Consider the following 13,124-nt stretch of genomic DNA (forward strand, 5'->3'; position numbering starts at 1 on the left):
TGATTGTTGTGAAGTAGAGATCAGTTTTAATGTTTGTGCCTTTTTTGACTGACATTTTGGATTTCTTTCTGTGTTTTAAAGAAAATGGTAAAATGGTTGATTTGAAATTATGTTTTCTCTTAAGCTTTTTAAAAGAAGTGGACATTAATTTCAAGTGACTGCATAATTTAAGTTAGCCTTTTCTTGTTTCTGTTTGTTCTTTTATTGGCTGGGAAGTTTTCTATAGTCTGGTATATTTTTTCTTTGCCAGTTTTTATGATGAAATCTCCTAGTAAAATTTTGATTTGGTCTTTTGGTACTTTTTGACACAGGAAAACGAGCCCACTAGTTACTTTGATGTTTTTGACTTTTCATTTTTTTTTTTAATTAGACATAAAAATAATGCTGTAATTTGATATTCTATTAATCTTTTTTTCATTTTTAGGTAACTGATAATCAAATTCCTCATTAGCGTGAGTAATTTCAGTTTATATTATAATAATAACAGCAAAGAGTATATAATAAAACACGAATGTTGATAAAGTACATCTTAATAATAAGTTAATCTTATTTGTCTGTAAAAAAAATTCTACGCTCTACAAAGAACTAGTTGTTTGACTACATGGAGAGGTTTAGTGTTGATGTGATCAAGTAAATAGCGATGTGGTGTAGGTTATAGTGATGGGATAAATGATTCTTTTTCAGGAATCGATTCTTTCGTTTCGATTCTCAGAAAGGATTCGTAAAAAAGAATCGTTCGTTCGATTCAATGATTCTTTTCCTTCCAGTACTGTAACAGTACTGTAAACTCTAATGCGCATGCTCTTTTTCTCTTCTGCAGCCAAGTTTAGCGGTTCATCTCTTCATACTCCTGTTCACCTCAACTGTTGCATATATACTAAATGTCTTCAATTTTTCTCTTTTCAACTCTTATTCGACTCTTAAACAAACATCTGATTCTTTTTCAGTTGAATACGATTTTTAGTAAACTTAGTAGCCATCACTTCGCACTTAATACGCATGCTCTATTCCCTTATCTACCCAACGATTCTCCTATTTCATCTCTTATTCGATTCCTTTACGAAAACAAGCTTATATCAACAACCTCATCGCTAAACAGAGAAGGGAAAATTTAAACTGTTACGCACGCATTCTAAATGACATCATTATTCTTTTTTCTTTTAATTTCATTCGGGCGGGAAGCTATGTTACACAATATTAATTACTGTCGTACTTTTAGCGCATACTGTCATGATCAAGATATATTTTACAATTATTCTTAGTAGACGGATAAAAGACGACAGTCGATTCTGTTTTCATGGTGCATAATCTTTGCATGTTCTATTTAGAGTTGTGTTTTTAGTTTATTTATATTTTTTTTATTTGGGCTTACACAATTTCGTAAGATTTTTTTACTTTACATAAACAGAAGACGATTTTTTTTCTAAATGTTTATCGGTATTATTTTTTTAAATCATTAGTTTTTACATAAGTAGATATTTTATAAGTACTTTTATAAAAGAATATTTTGTTTTTAATATTATAAACATGAGCTGCAGAAAAAGAAGTCACATCTGGACTTGCTTTTCCGAAGCAAGTCTTGGAAAAGCCTTGTGTAATCTTTGCCGTAGTTCAGTATCCTATGCTGGTGGGACGACTAATAATCTATCTCGTCATATTAAAGTTAAACACCCAGGAGTTAATATTCAAGACAAAAAAATCTTTGTTTTTCTGATTATCATGTTTCAGAAATGCATTACAATTTTAGTCCTACTACATCTATTGTGACTGATCAAATGAATCACAGCAATTAGCTCTTAAATTAAAAACCTTGTTGAATTTCCTAATCCTTCTTCTGTGCATCCAATAACATCTTTGTCCTGATAAAAACACAATAGCTACTTACTTTCTTTGTTACAAAATCTGTCCTTCAGAGTAAAAGCCGAGCGTTAAATATTCAATTAATTAGGTTAATAACTAAAGAATATCAACCTATTTCACTTGTTGAGGATGAAGAATTCAAGAAATTTGTTCACATGTTAAACCCTGGGTATTCGCTTCCTTGTTGGAAAACAATTACAACTAGTTTAATTCCACAATTATATGATAGAATTTCTTGTGAGATTCGTAAGTCATTATATAATATAGAAGCATGCGCAATAACCACTGACAGTTGGACATCAGTTTCAAATAATAATTATACGGTTATAACTATCCATTTCATTGACCATATTGTAATTAAAAAACCCAGTTACTTACTTGTATGGAAATCTGTAGTCAACATGGCTGAAAAAATTGCCATTGAATTGCAAGGTAAATTCAATGAATGGGCTATTACTGACAAAATTGGAGCAGTTGTTAGTGACAATGCAGCAAATTTAAAAGCTGCTATTCCCAGTTGTCAGCTACGTCATATACCTTACTTAGCGCACCCAATTACTTTTGTTTTCCGAGGAGCAAAACAATTCTTGTTGTCTGAGTCAGAAGTAAAAACAATTATGGTAAAATCGAAGGGAATTGTCAAATTTTTTAAACGAAATTCTCATGTTGCCTCCAAACTGCAAAACATGCAGCAACAAATGAATTTTAAAGAATTAAAATTAAAACAGGAAGTGTCTACCTGATGGAATTCACTCCTGCACATGATTAATAGATTATTAGAAACAAAAGAACCACTAATTTCGAGTATCGCTTTGGTGAATCCTATTCTAAATAATATTGCATTTGATGAATGGGCAGTTATGTCTGAAATATGCAAATTATTGAAAATGTTTGAAGAGATAACTATTGAAATAAGTTCTCAAAAAACTGTCTCTATTTCAAACTGTTTATTGGCGCAGGCAATGACAAAACATGTACTTAAGATGAAATCTCCTATTCAAAATACTGAAATTGTTAAGTATGTAACATGATGTTAGACCAACTGCAACATAGATTTAAGGATGTTGAAAATAATAATATTTTGCTTGAAAGCATGCTATTAGATCCTCGCTTTAAAAAACAAGGTTTTAAAGATGAAGCATCTTACCAAAATGCTTACACAAAACTTTCACAGAAAGTTCAAAGTTTTCAGCTTCGAACAAGGCAATAGGTTGGAAACCAAACAAGAAATGATTGAACCCTGCATTTCAACTGCATGGGAAGATTTTGATAAAAAAGTAATGTCAATTTTAACTAATTTAAACCCAACAGTAGCAGGCATTTTAGAGCTAGATAAATATATAAATGAACCGCTCATCTCAAGAACACCAAATCCTCTCTCCTGGTGGAAAGAAAGGCGGTTAATTTATCCAAGATTATTCAAAATAATGCAAACTAGACTTTGCATTTCTGCAACCTCCTGTTCCCTGTGAACGAATTTCTTAAAAATCGGGACAGTTAATAATAAAAAGGCGAAATAGACTTACATCAAAGAATTTTGAAAAAAAAAAATTTTACATGTAAATATGTAAAATACTGTAAAGTTTATTTGAAAGGTATTAACTAATTATTTATTTTGCTTAATTTTTTATTATTATTTTTCTTTTTTTTGTGATAATAGAAGCAACAATTTTTAAAAACAAAATGTTTGTGTCTGTGTAAGTAATTGTGCACGTATTAGTAAAAACATCAAAGTAAATATAAAATCATAACATCTATGTGATAAAAAAAAACAAAGACGGAATCAATGGCTTGCTCAAAAATAAGGTACGGTACAAGCTATATTATTTTAATTTATTCATTTTGCCATTTATAACTTTAGAGAAATTAGTTTAAGAAAAATTTTCTAGTTATAAATACTTTTATTCACTGGGTTGGTCTTGTGGTGAACGCGTTTACGCAAATCAGTTGATTTCGAAGTCGAGAGTTCTAAGATTCAAGTACTAGTAAAGGCAACTGCCTTTACTTTTAAACGGGTTTGAATACTAGATCGTGGATACCGGTGTTCTTTGGTGGTTGGGATTCAATTAACCACACATCTCAGAAGTGCTCAAACTGAGACTGTACAAGAGTACACCTCATTTACACTCATACATATCACCCTTACTTACCCTCTGAAGTAATTCCTGAATTTTTTTCTTTTTAAGAAAAGAAAAAAGGTATAAATACTTTTAATGAGTTGAAATTTAAAAAAATTTGGCTCTCATTTCGATGTAGTTTGGTGATAAAAAATAAAGGATGTGTTATGGGGCTTACAGATAAAATTTAATTGTTTACGATTAACTCAGTTAAACAGCAAATTAATGAAAATATTTTATAATCAGAAGTAATAAATTTGCCGAATGTTCAATAAACATTAGTAATAGTGATGTAATAAGTTATGCATCAGGTATGGGTATAAAGAAAAACGCAAGCTAGAATTTGGTATAGTAGGAGGATCACCCACACAAGCTGTGCATAAGAAATATTGCTGTGAATCGAATCGAATCGTAATTGAGAAAGATTTGGTTTCCTGTCGACTATCTAATTCATTGTTTAGAGTCGGTTTTTTGTCCTGCAAATCAATTCTCGACTCTTTCGTTCATTATAAAGAATCGAATCGAAGGAACGACTCGTTCACGATTCTTCTCATTACTGGTTGGTTTGTTTAGAACAGTATGAGCGTGATTTCAGTAGTTGATCTCAGTCGGCGTTTTTAATTTGATTGATTGTAAATTTTTGGGGCGTATGTTTATATGACGTATTGACATTGATATGATGTATTTTACTCTGCCCTCCTTTGTTTATATTGTAAGCTGCTTTTGTTTGAAACTGTGGAACGTTTAGTATTGACACCTAATAAACTTGTACAAACCTGTAATCGCAAGAATTAAAAATAATGAATTTTGACGTATTTTATAAAATCTGTAGATTATGCGCTTGCGAAAGTGCAAAAGTGACAGTTAATATGTTCAGTGAAGTTGGAAAAAGACATCAGTTACCTGATAAAGTTCGACTCTGCCTGCCCATAACAGTAAGGCTGGTTTAATTACTTTTTATTTGAGGTTATGCAATGTTACTTTGCTTAGTTAAATAGTTACATAATTTACTGTAATAACTTAAGTAAACTCAGAGATCTAGCAGGACTTTTGTCATACTGTCCCGTGGATGGATATTTTTTATTAACAAATCTCGCTTTTGTTATAATGGTTTTATTTTGAATTTTAGCTCTATGAAACACTGGTATCAAAGCAGAATATTAGAGTGGTACATTTGATTTCTTTGTTAATAGTTTGGTAGTTAAATAATAATATAATTGGTCGAATAAATAATAAAGTGATGTGGTCATTTCACTTGTCAAGGACTGCTTAACTTAATCCAGAGTTATTTACATTTTTGCTGCCTTGTATGGCTGGTCATTGTTGAGGAAAGTTGATTACAAGTAGAACTTGAACCATACTGCTAAAGTTTATTTAAAATTTATTAGCCTAAAGTAGGCTTAAACAACCGAATAATAGAATACATCGTTGACTTATAATAATCATTATTTTTAAATTCCATAATTGTACTTGGACAAACAACAGATAAAAATTAATTTATAACATTGAATACATACACTAGGGGAAACCTGGGGACTTTGACACACTTATGTAATTCTATTTAATACTAATTTCATATACATTGTTCTTCTATATGTTGATGTGAATATAACTAGCATAACTTGCACTACAATTTCACTGTGCTAAATTTAGTTAACTGGAATGCACATGTAATAATATCACTCCAAGTTAATTGATCTCATGTGTTTTCTTTATCAATATTAATTGATGATTAATGTATCCATTATCTTGTCACTTATCAATATCTTTAATGACTTATTATTTTGTAAATTAATTCGGCATTTGATTAAGTATGGCTGATTTGTTCATAAAAATTTGCTTACAAAAATACTGAATAGGTAAGAAAATAGGTAAGAAAAAATGCAAAAATTTGTCATATTACATGACAATAAAAATTTTAAATAATTTAAATGGGAACATCGTCATTTTCACATTTAAAACAAACAAAAAATTTTATTTTGTGATACCCTAGTTTTGCTGGAATACAGGTTTTATGTGCCTAAATCTTATATTTGTTGCTTTTGGCCCTTTTGTATTTTATGTTTGATTTAGTTTGTGACAATAAATACAAAGATATAGGCCTCATTTTTACTATCAGATTCAGTAAAGAAAGTTTTTTTTTTTTTTTTTTAGTTTATGTTTTTTTATATTTTTACCAACATTTACATTCTTTATAGGTGTGTCTGTTAAAATGGCAGATTTTCTTTTATTTCTCCCTTCCAGTTTCTTTTTGTGGTGATGCTTTTTTGAATGGCCTCACTTGTTTTGGTGAAGTGAGGCCACCTCACTTAATGAACTTGAACAGAACTGGTTGAGATCCTGTCACATTGATTAGAAGTAGAGGATGAATAGAAAGAATGCTGTTGCAAACGAGGATTGTTTAGCATTTGTGGAAATAAATTTGAATGTGAGACTATCAGACTGAGTAGAAGTAGAGGGCTGAGAAAAAAGGTATTATGGTGAAGGTGGGATTATTCATTGTTGGCAGAAATGGATTGAGATGGTCAGATTGATTAGAAATAGAGGGCGCTGAGGAGAAAAAATGGCTATTGCTGAAGAGGGTTGTTCTGTGTTGGTGCTAGAGAGATCTGGTGACATAAGATGGTATGAAATCTGCAATTAAAAATTTGTGTGTTTAAACGAAAAATCTTAGCAACCTCAAATCCAGCTGTAATATTCAGTACTAGGAATATCATAAATAGTCATTGATTGTCTGTTGGTTAGTAGCCATGAGTCATAAGTGGTGTTAATAGATTTCTTTAAGTGCATTCTTTTGTACATAGTATGATCCAAGGGTTACAGTTTATGACTACGGTAAGCAGGGAATGATAATAAAGTAACATTATTTATTTTGAAATAATCTAATACTTGTGCTGATAGGTGCGAGTCATGGTTATCTTGCAGCAAAAGGCAAGGACATTCTGGTGAGCACCTCTGTTGTGAAACAAAATGTTCAGCATATTTACAAAAACTGGTTTTTGTTATCCAACCAGACTTATGGGCCAACAGGAGCATCACAAACAAATTAAGTTAAAATTTGATTCTTGGGAAAATGAAGGAAGGAAGATACTATTTCCTGCTGCATTTACTGTAGCAGCCAATATAGCAAGAGATCTTTTTCTTTGCAAATGTAATTTTTCCAATTTGTTTCAAATCTCATTGTCATGTTCACACTGGCTTGTGCATTGTTGTAATTCCAGTCTCATTGACATTCCATATATCACACCCAGCATGCTGAAGTAACGAATGTGAAAAAACTCAATTTTTCAGGAGAGCTAAACAACAGTTTCAATGTTAAATTTTAAATAGGAATGCATAATTCGTAAAAGTGAAAAGGTTTATACTTAGCCTTCGTAAAAGAGATATGCATTGGATAATTTACCACAAGATGCAGGATGTTCAGATTAGTCGTAAACTGACAAATCTGCAAAATACGATTTTCACATTCATTACCTTAGCATGGTGGTAATGATATCAGCAGGTCCAATATTTAATCTCTTGATAATATTTGTTAGATTATAAAGAAAAAGTAGCATTAATAACATTAATGCAATTAAAACTGGAAGCACAAGCAAGACTGGTGGCTTCTGGTGATCTTTGGTTCCTCTGCATGAATGAGGTAAACTAGTTGGGATCTGCTATCTCACATTTCAGCCATGAATCTAGAACTGTATGATGGCAAGCTATGGCATAAGTGTTTGAAGTGTATGCAAACCTGCAAACTTTGAGTCTAAAATAAATATCTTAAGTCTACTTCAAATACTCCACCAGCAGTTTTTCTTGTTCAGAAGTAAACACCTGCACATAAAAATGCACGATGGACTGATTAGTTCCTTTAGTGTTAATATTCCCTCCTCTATGAATCATGAGACCTTGCCGTTGGTGAGGGGGCTTGAGTGCTCAGGGATACAGAGTAGCTGGACCGAAGGTGCAACCATATCGGAGAGGTATCTGTTGAGAGCCAGACTAAGGAATGATTCCTGAAAGAGGGCAGCAGCTCTTTCAGTAGTTGTTAGGGGCGTAAGTCACAATGACTTAAACGGCCATATCAACATCACTCAGTCCTCTGAGTACTGCGCAGCTGAAAGCAATGGAAAACTACAGCTGTTTTTTTTTCCAAGAAAATGTGGCTCTGCATTTTCAAAAGCAATAATGGAGGCGCCTTCCTTGGTAAAATATTCCGGAGGTAAAATAGTCCCCCGTTCGGATCTCCGGGTGGGGACTACTAAGGAAGGGGTCACCAGAAAAGTAAAAAATAACATTCTACGAGTCGGAGCGTGGAATGTTAGAAGCTTAAAAAAGGTTGGTAGGCTAGAGAATTTAAAAAGGGAAATGGATAGGGTAAACGTGGATATAGTAGGAATTAGTGAGGTTCGGTGGGAAGAGGAAGGCGACTTTTGGTCGGGTGACTAGAGTAATTAACTCAGCGTCAAATAATGGGCAGGCAGGAGTAGGTTTCGTGATGAACAAGAAAATAGGGAGGAGAGTGGAGTATTTCAAGACGCATAGCGATAGAGTCATTGTAATAAGGATAAATTCAAAACCTAAACCGACAACGATTGTTAACATCTATATGCCTACAAGCGCCCATGATGATGATGAGGTAGAATGTGTATACGAAGAGATTGATGAAGCAATTAAACACGTAAAAGGAGATGAAAATTTAATAATAGTTGGAGATTGGAATGCAAGCATTGGAAAAGGCAAGGAAGGAAATATAGTGGGTGAATACGGGCTGGGCAAAAGGAATGAAAGAGGGGACCGACTTATAGAGTTTTGCACGAAGTATAATTTAGTAATTGCCAACACCCAATTTAAAAATCATAATAGAAGAATATACACTTGGAAAAAGCCAGGCGATACTGCAAGGTATCAGATAGATTATATCATGGTTAAGCAAAGATTTAGAAATCAACTCGTGGACTGCAAAACTTACCCTGGAGCAGACATTGATAGCGACCATAATTTGGTGATAATGAAATGTAGATTGGGGTTTAAAAACCTGAAGAAAAGGTGTCAGATGAATCGGTGGAATTTAGAGAAGCTTGAGGAAGAGGAGGTAAAGAAGATTTTTGAGGAGGACATCGCAAGAGGTCTGAGTAAAAAAGATAAGATAGAAAATGTAGAAGAAGAATGGGAGAATGTTAAAAAGGAAATTCTTAAATCAGCAGAAGCAAACTTAGGCGGAATAAAGAGAACTGGTAGAAAACCTTGGGTTTCAAACGATATATTGCAGCTGATGGATGAACGTAGAAAATATAAGAATGCTAATGATGAAGAAAGTAAAAGGAACTATCGGCAATTAAGAAATGCTATAAACAGGAAGTGCAAACTGGCGAAAGAAGAGTGGATTAAAGAAAAGTGTTCAGAAGTGGAAAGAGAAATGAACATTGGTAAAATAGACGGAGCATACAGGAAAGTTAAGGAAAATTTTGGGGAACATAAATTAAAATCTAATAATGTGTTAAACAAAGATGGTACACCTATATATAATACGAAAGGTAAAGTCGATAGATGGGTGGAATATATTGAAGAGTTATACGGAGGAAATGAATTAGAAAATGGTTTTATAGAGGAAGAAGAGGAAGTTGAGGAGAATGAAATGGGAGAAACAATACTGAGATCTGAATTTAAGAGAGCATTAAAAGATTTAAATGGCAGAAAGGCTCCTGGAATAGACGGAATACCTGTAGAATTACTGCGCAGTGCAGGGGAGGAGGCGATTGATAGATTATACAAACTGGTGTGTAATATTTATGAAAAAGGGGATTTTCCGTCAGACTTCAAAAAAAGTGTTATAGTAATGATACCAAAGAAATCAGGGGCAGATAAATGTGAAGAATACAGAACAATTAGTTTAACTAGTCATGCATCAAAAATCTTAACTAGAATTCTATACAGAAGAATTGAGAGGAGAGTGGAGGAAGTGTTAGGAGAAGACCAATTTGGTTTCAGGAAAAGTATAGGGACAAGGGAAGCAATTTTAGGCCTCAGATTAATAGTAGAAGGAAGATTAAAGAAAAACAAACCAACATACGTGGCGTTTATAGACCTAGAAAAGGCATTCGATAACGTAGACTGGAATAAAATGTTCAGCATTTAAAAAAAATTAGGTTTCAAATACAGAGATAGAAGAACAATTGCTAGCATGTACAGGAACCAAACAGCAACAGTAGCAATTGAAGAACATAGGAAAGAAGCCATAATAAGAAAGGGAGTCCGACAAGGATGTTCTCTATCTCCGTTACTTTTTAATCTTTACATGGAACTAGCAGTTAATGATGTTAAAGAACAATTTAGATTCGGAGTAACAGTACAAGGTGAAAAGATAAAGATGCTACGATTTGCTGATGATATAGTAATTCTAGCCGAGAATAAAAAGGATTTAGAAGAAACAATGAACGGCATAGATGAAGTCCTACGCAAGAACTATCGCATTAAAATAATCAAGAACAAAACAAAAGTAATGAAATGTAGTAGAAATAACAAAGATGGACCACTGAATGTGAAAATAGGAGGAGAAAAGATTATGGAGGTAGAAGAATTTTGTTATTTGGGAAGTAGAATGACTAAAGATGGACGAAGCAGGAGCGATATAAAATGCCGAATAGCACAAGCTAAACGAGCCTTCAGTAAGAAATATAAGTTGTTTACATCAAAAATTAATTTAAATGTCAGGAAAAGATTTTTGAAAGTGTATGTTTGGAGTGTCGCTTTATATGGAAGTGAAACTTGGACAATCGGAGTATCTGAGAAGAAAAGATTAGAAGCTTTTGAAATGTGGTGCTATAGGAAAATGTTAAAAATCAGATGGGTGGATAAAGTGACAAATGAGGAGGTATTGCGGCAAATAGATGAAGAAAGAAGCATTTGGAAAAATATAGTTAAAAGAAGAGACAGACTTATAGGCCACATACTATGTGACCTGGGCTTTCTTGGATTTTAATGCCCTCTCCCAGGCTGGGATTACGAATAACATTGTGGTCCACACTACACTCGCTAGCACTCCTCTTGGATGCATGTGGATCATCTACATTCGGCATTACATGGCTTAAGGCTACAACCGCCCTACTTGTGTGTTCAACTGCTTTCCTGATGTGGCACTGGAAACTATGGCGATTCTCCAGCTAAACACCCAAATTTGACTTCCTGAGATGTGTGGACATGTAGGTTACCTTCACATACCCAGATCGGCAACAGTCACCTTCTCCTGGAGAGGACAGTTTCTTGAGTCTTTTTGGCTGCTAGTTGAACAAAGCCTATTTCTCACAAGCCATGTTATTGATATCCCAGAGGCCTTAGTGTTAAGCCATAAAGGCTGATATCCCAGGACGTAAGCTCACAGAAGATGCCTTCCCATTGCAGACTGTTGAAGGCATTCCCAATATCCAGGAGCACCACCATTGGGATCCTTCTTGCCCTTGAGCCACCAGTAAATGTTCTGATGTAACACATTAGCTGACCGCATCATAATCATATTACTTTATGACCCAAATAAACTTTCACTAAAAGCTAGTGCAGGAATATTATTAACTAATATAAAATAATAGCACTTATAACCAAAGAAAGTTGATTGTGAACATTCTTTTGTAATAAATAGTTACATTTTATTTTCAAAATTATTTGATTTTTGTCATGATAATATTCATGTTCTTGCAAGTGTAAATTTTCACTGCTCAACATTATGAGCTACTAAGTATTATTATTTTAACTGCTTAATCCCCTTTCCCAGCACTTATCATTCTGGTGAATAATTTTATATCTTACAAGTGCAGTTTTTTGATATTTTATGCTTTAATATAAGTGGAGCCTAATTCGAGTTCAAGAATGTTGATTTAAATTCTTTTTCATTCATTTTTTTTTTCTTTTTTAATGATTTTCTCAGAACTTCTAATTTATTGAGATATTAGGATTAGTACATTTATATTTGGTTCATGTAATCCAAGAGTTTCAAGATTAATTAAATTGAATTTAATTTAATTTTAATGTACATTTTTTAAATAATTGCTTATTTACTTCCACATAAAATAATTGTTTAGAACTTATTACTTGAAATATTTTCAGATTGATGAAGATGACAAGCTTCCTAAAGAAATTTGTGTTGCATGCCTTAATAAGCTAGATGTGTGCAATGAGCTTTATCATTCATCATTTACTGCTCAAAACATATTAAAAAGTAAACTAGAGAGCATCATTAGTGAGGAGCAAAGTAAGGTATGATTTATACTTGAAAGTGGTTAACTTTTAGGTCATGCTTATTTATTTATCATAACTAATTTGTGAAGGTAGGAATCGTTAATAGTTTCAGTTTTTCAAATAAATTTTCTTTGTTTAAACAGTTTAGCAGGTGCATATATTTCTGTTTAATAATTTTTTAGGAAATTAATGTGTTTTTAATGATGTATATTTGTGTCACGGTAATGACAAAATTTCTGAACTAATTTTCATTAATATGACGTCAAACAAACACTTTGTTTCAGTTACATAAGTGCTGAATTTAGTAAAAAAATCTGTAATTTGAGATCATGAAATGTTGGATACATATTGGTTTGGGAAAAATGGCAGATGTTGATCCCATTTTGTCTAAATAAAAAAAAGATGTCTCCATTTTTTTTTTAATGGTAGTATAAAGTTCACTTGTCGATATGCCTTATATTATTTAATAAACATCAATTACAGAATAGGATTTTCTGTTTATTTATAATGCCACACCTTTTTATAATATTGTGAGATAATTTTAGGTTTCACATTTTTGTTAATAGTGTTAATTTTCAGATATTTTTGACATCTTGTTTGCCATGTCAGATAGTTCTTTAGATATTTTTGGCACATACACATACACATACAGGTACTCATCCAGGACAAAAATTAACATTGGTGAAACTAAAATAAGGGTAATATATCTTCAGTTATTTTGAAGAAATCTATTTGTGTCTTCAGAAAAAAACAGAAATGAGATTGAGAAGGAATTTAAAGAACCAGTCAATTACCTTTGAAAGGAATAAACGGGTACGCTATAGATAATCCATATTAAGGCATGCTATGGATAAGGCCTTTAGCCAAGGAAGAGACATGCATATTGCTTTCCTGGATTTAAGAATTGCATATGATATGATCCCACATAAG

The 13,124-nt window shown here is 32.7% G+C and overlaps 1 protein-coding gene across 6 annotated transcripts in view; it reads left to right on the top strand.

The window, feature by feature from the left end:
• Positions 1-4,547: 4,547 nt before the first annotated feature.
• LOC142334236 (uncharacterized) overlaps positions 4,548-13,124 on the top strand; it is a 74,793-nt gene continuing 66,216 nt past the window's right edge. For all 6 annotated transcript variants that reach the window (XR_012758806.1, XR_012758805.1, XR_012758807.1 and 3 more), the window contains exons 1-2: positions 4,548-4,912; positions 12,063-12,212. Coding sequence is in view for 2 of the 6 variants with exons in the window: in XM_075382097.1 (XP_075238212.1) it covers positions 4,778-4,912; positions 12,063-12,212 (285 nt within the window). In the remaining 4 variants the exon portion in view is untranslated. The remainder of the gene's footprint in view (positions 4,913-12,062; positions 12,213-13,124) is intronic.

The sequence above is a fragment of the Lycorma delicatula genome, chromosome 1 (genome assembly GCF_047948215.1).
Source record: "Lycorma delicatula isolate Av1 chromosome 1, ASM4794821v1, whole genome shotgun sequence".
Classification (NCBI taxonomy): domain Eukaryota; kingdom Metazoa; phylum Arthropoda; class Insecta; order Hemiptera; family Fulgoridae; genus Lycorma; species Lycorma delicatula.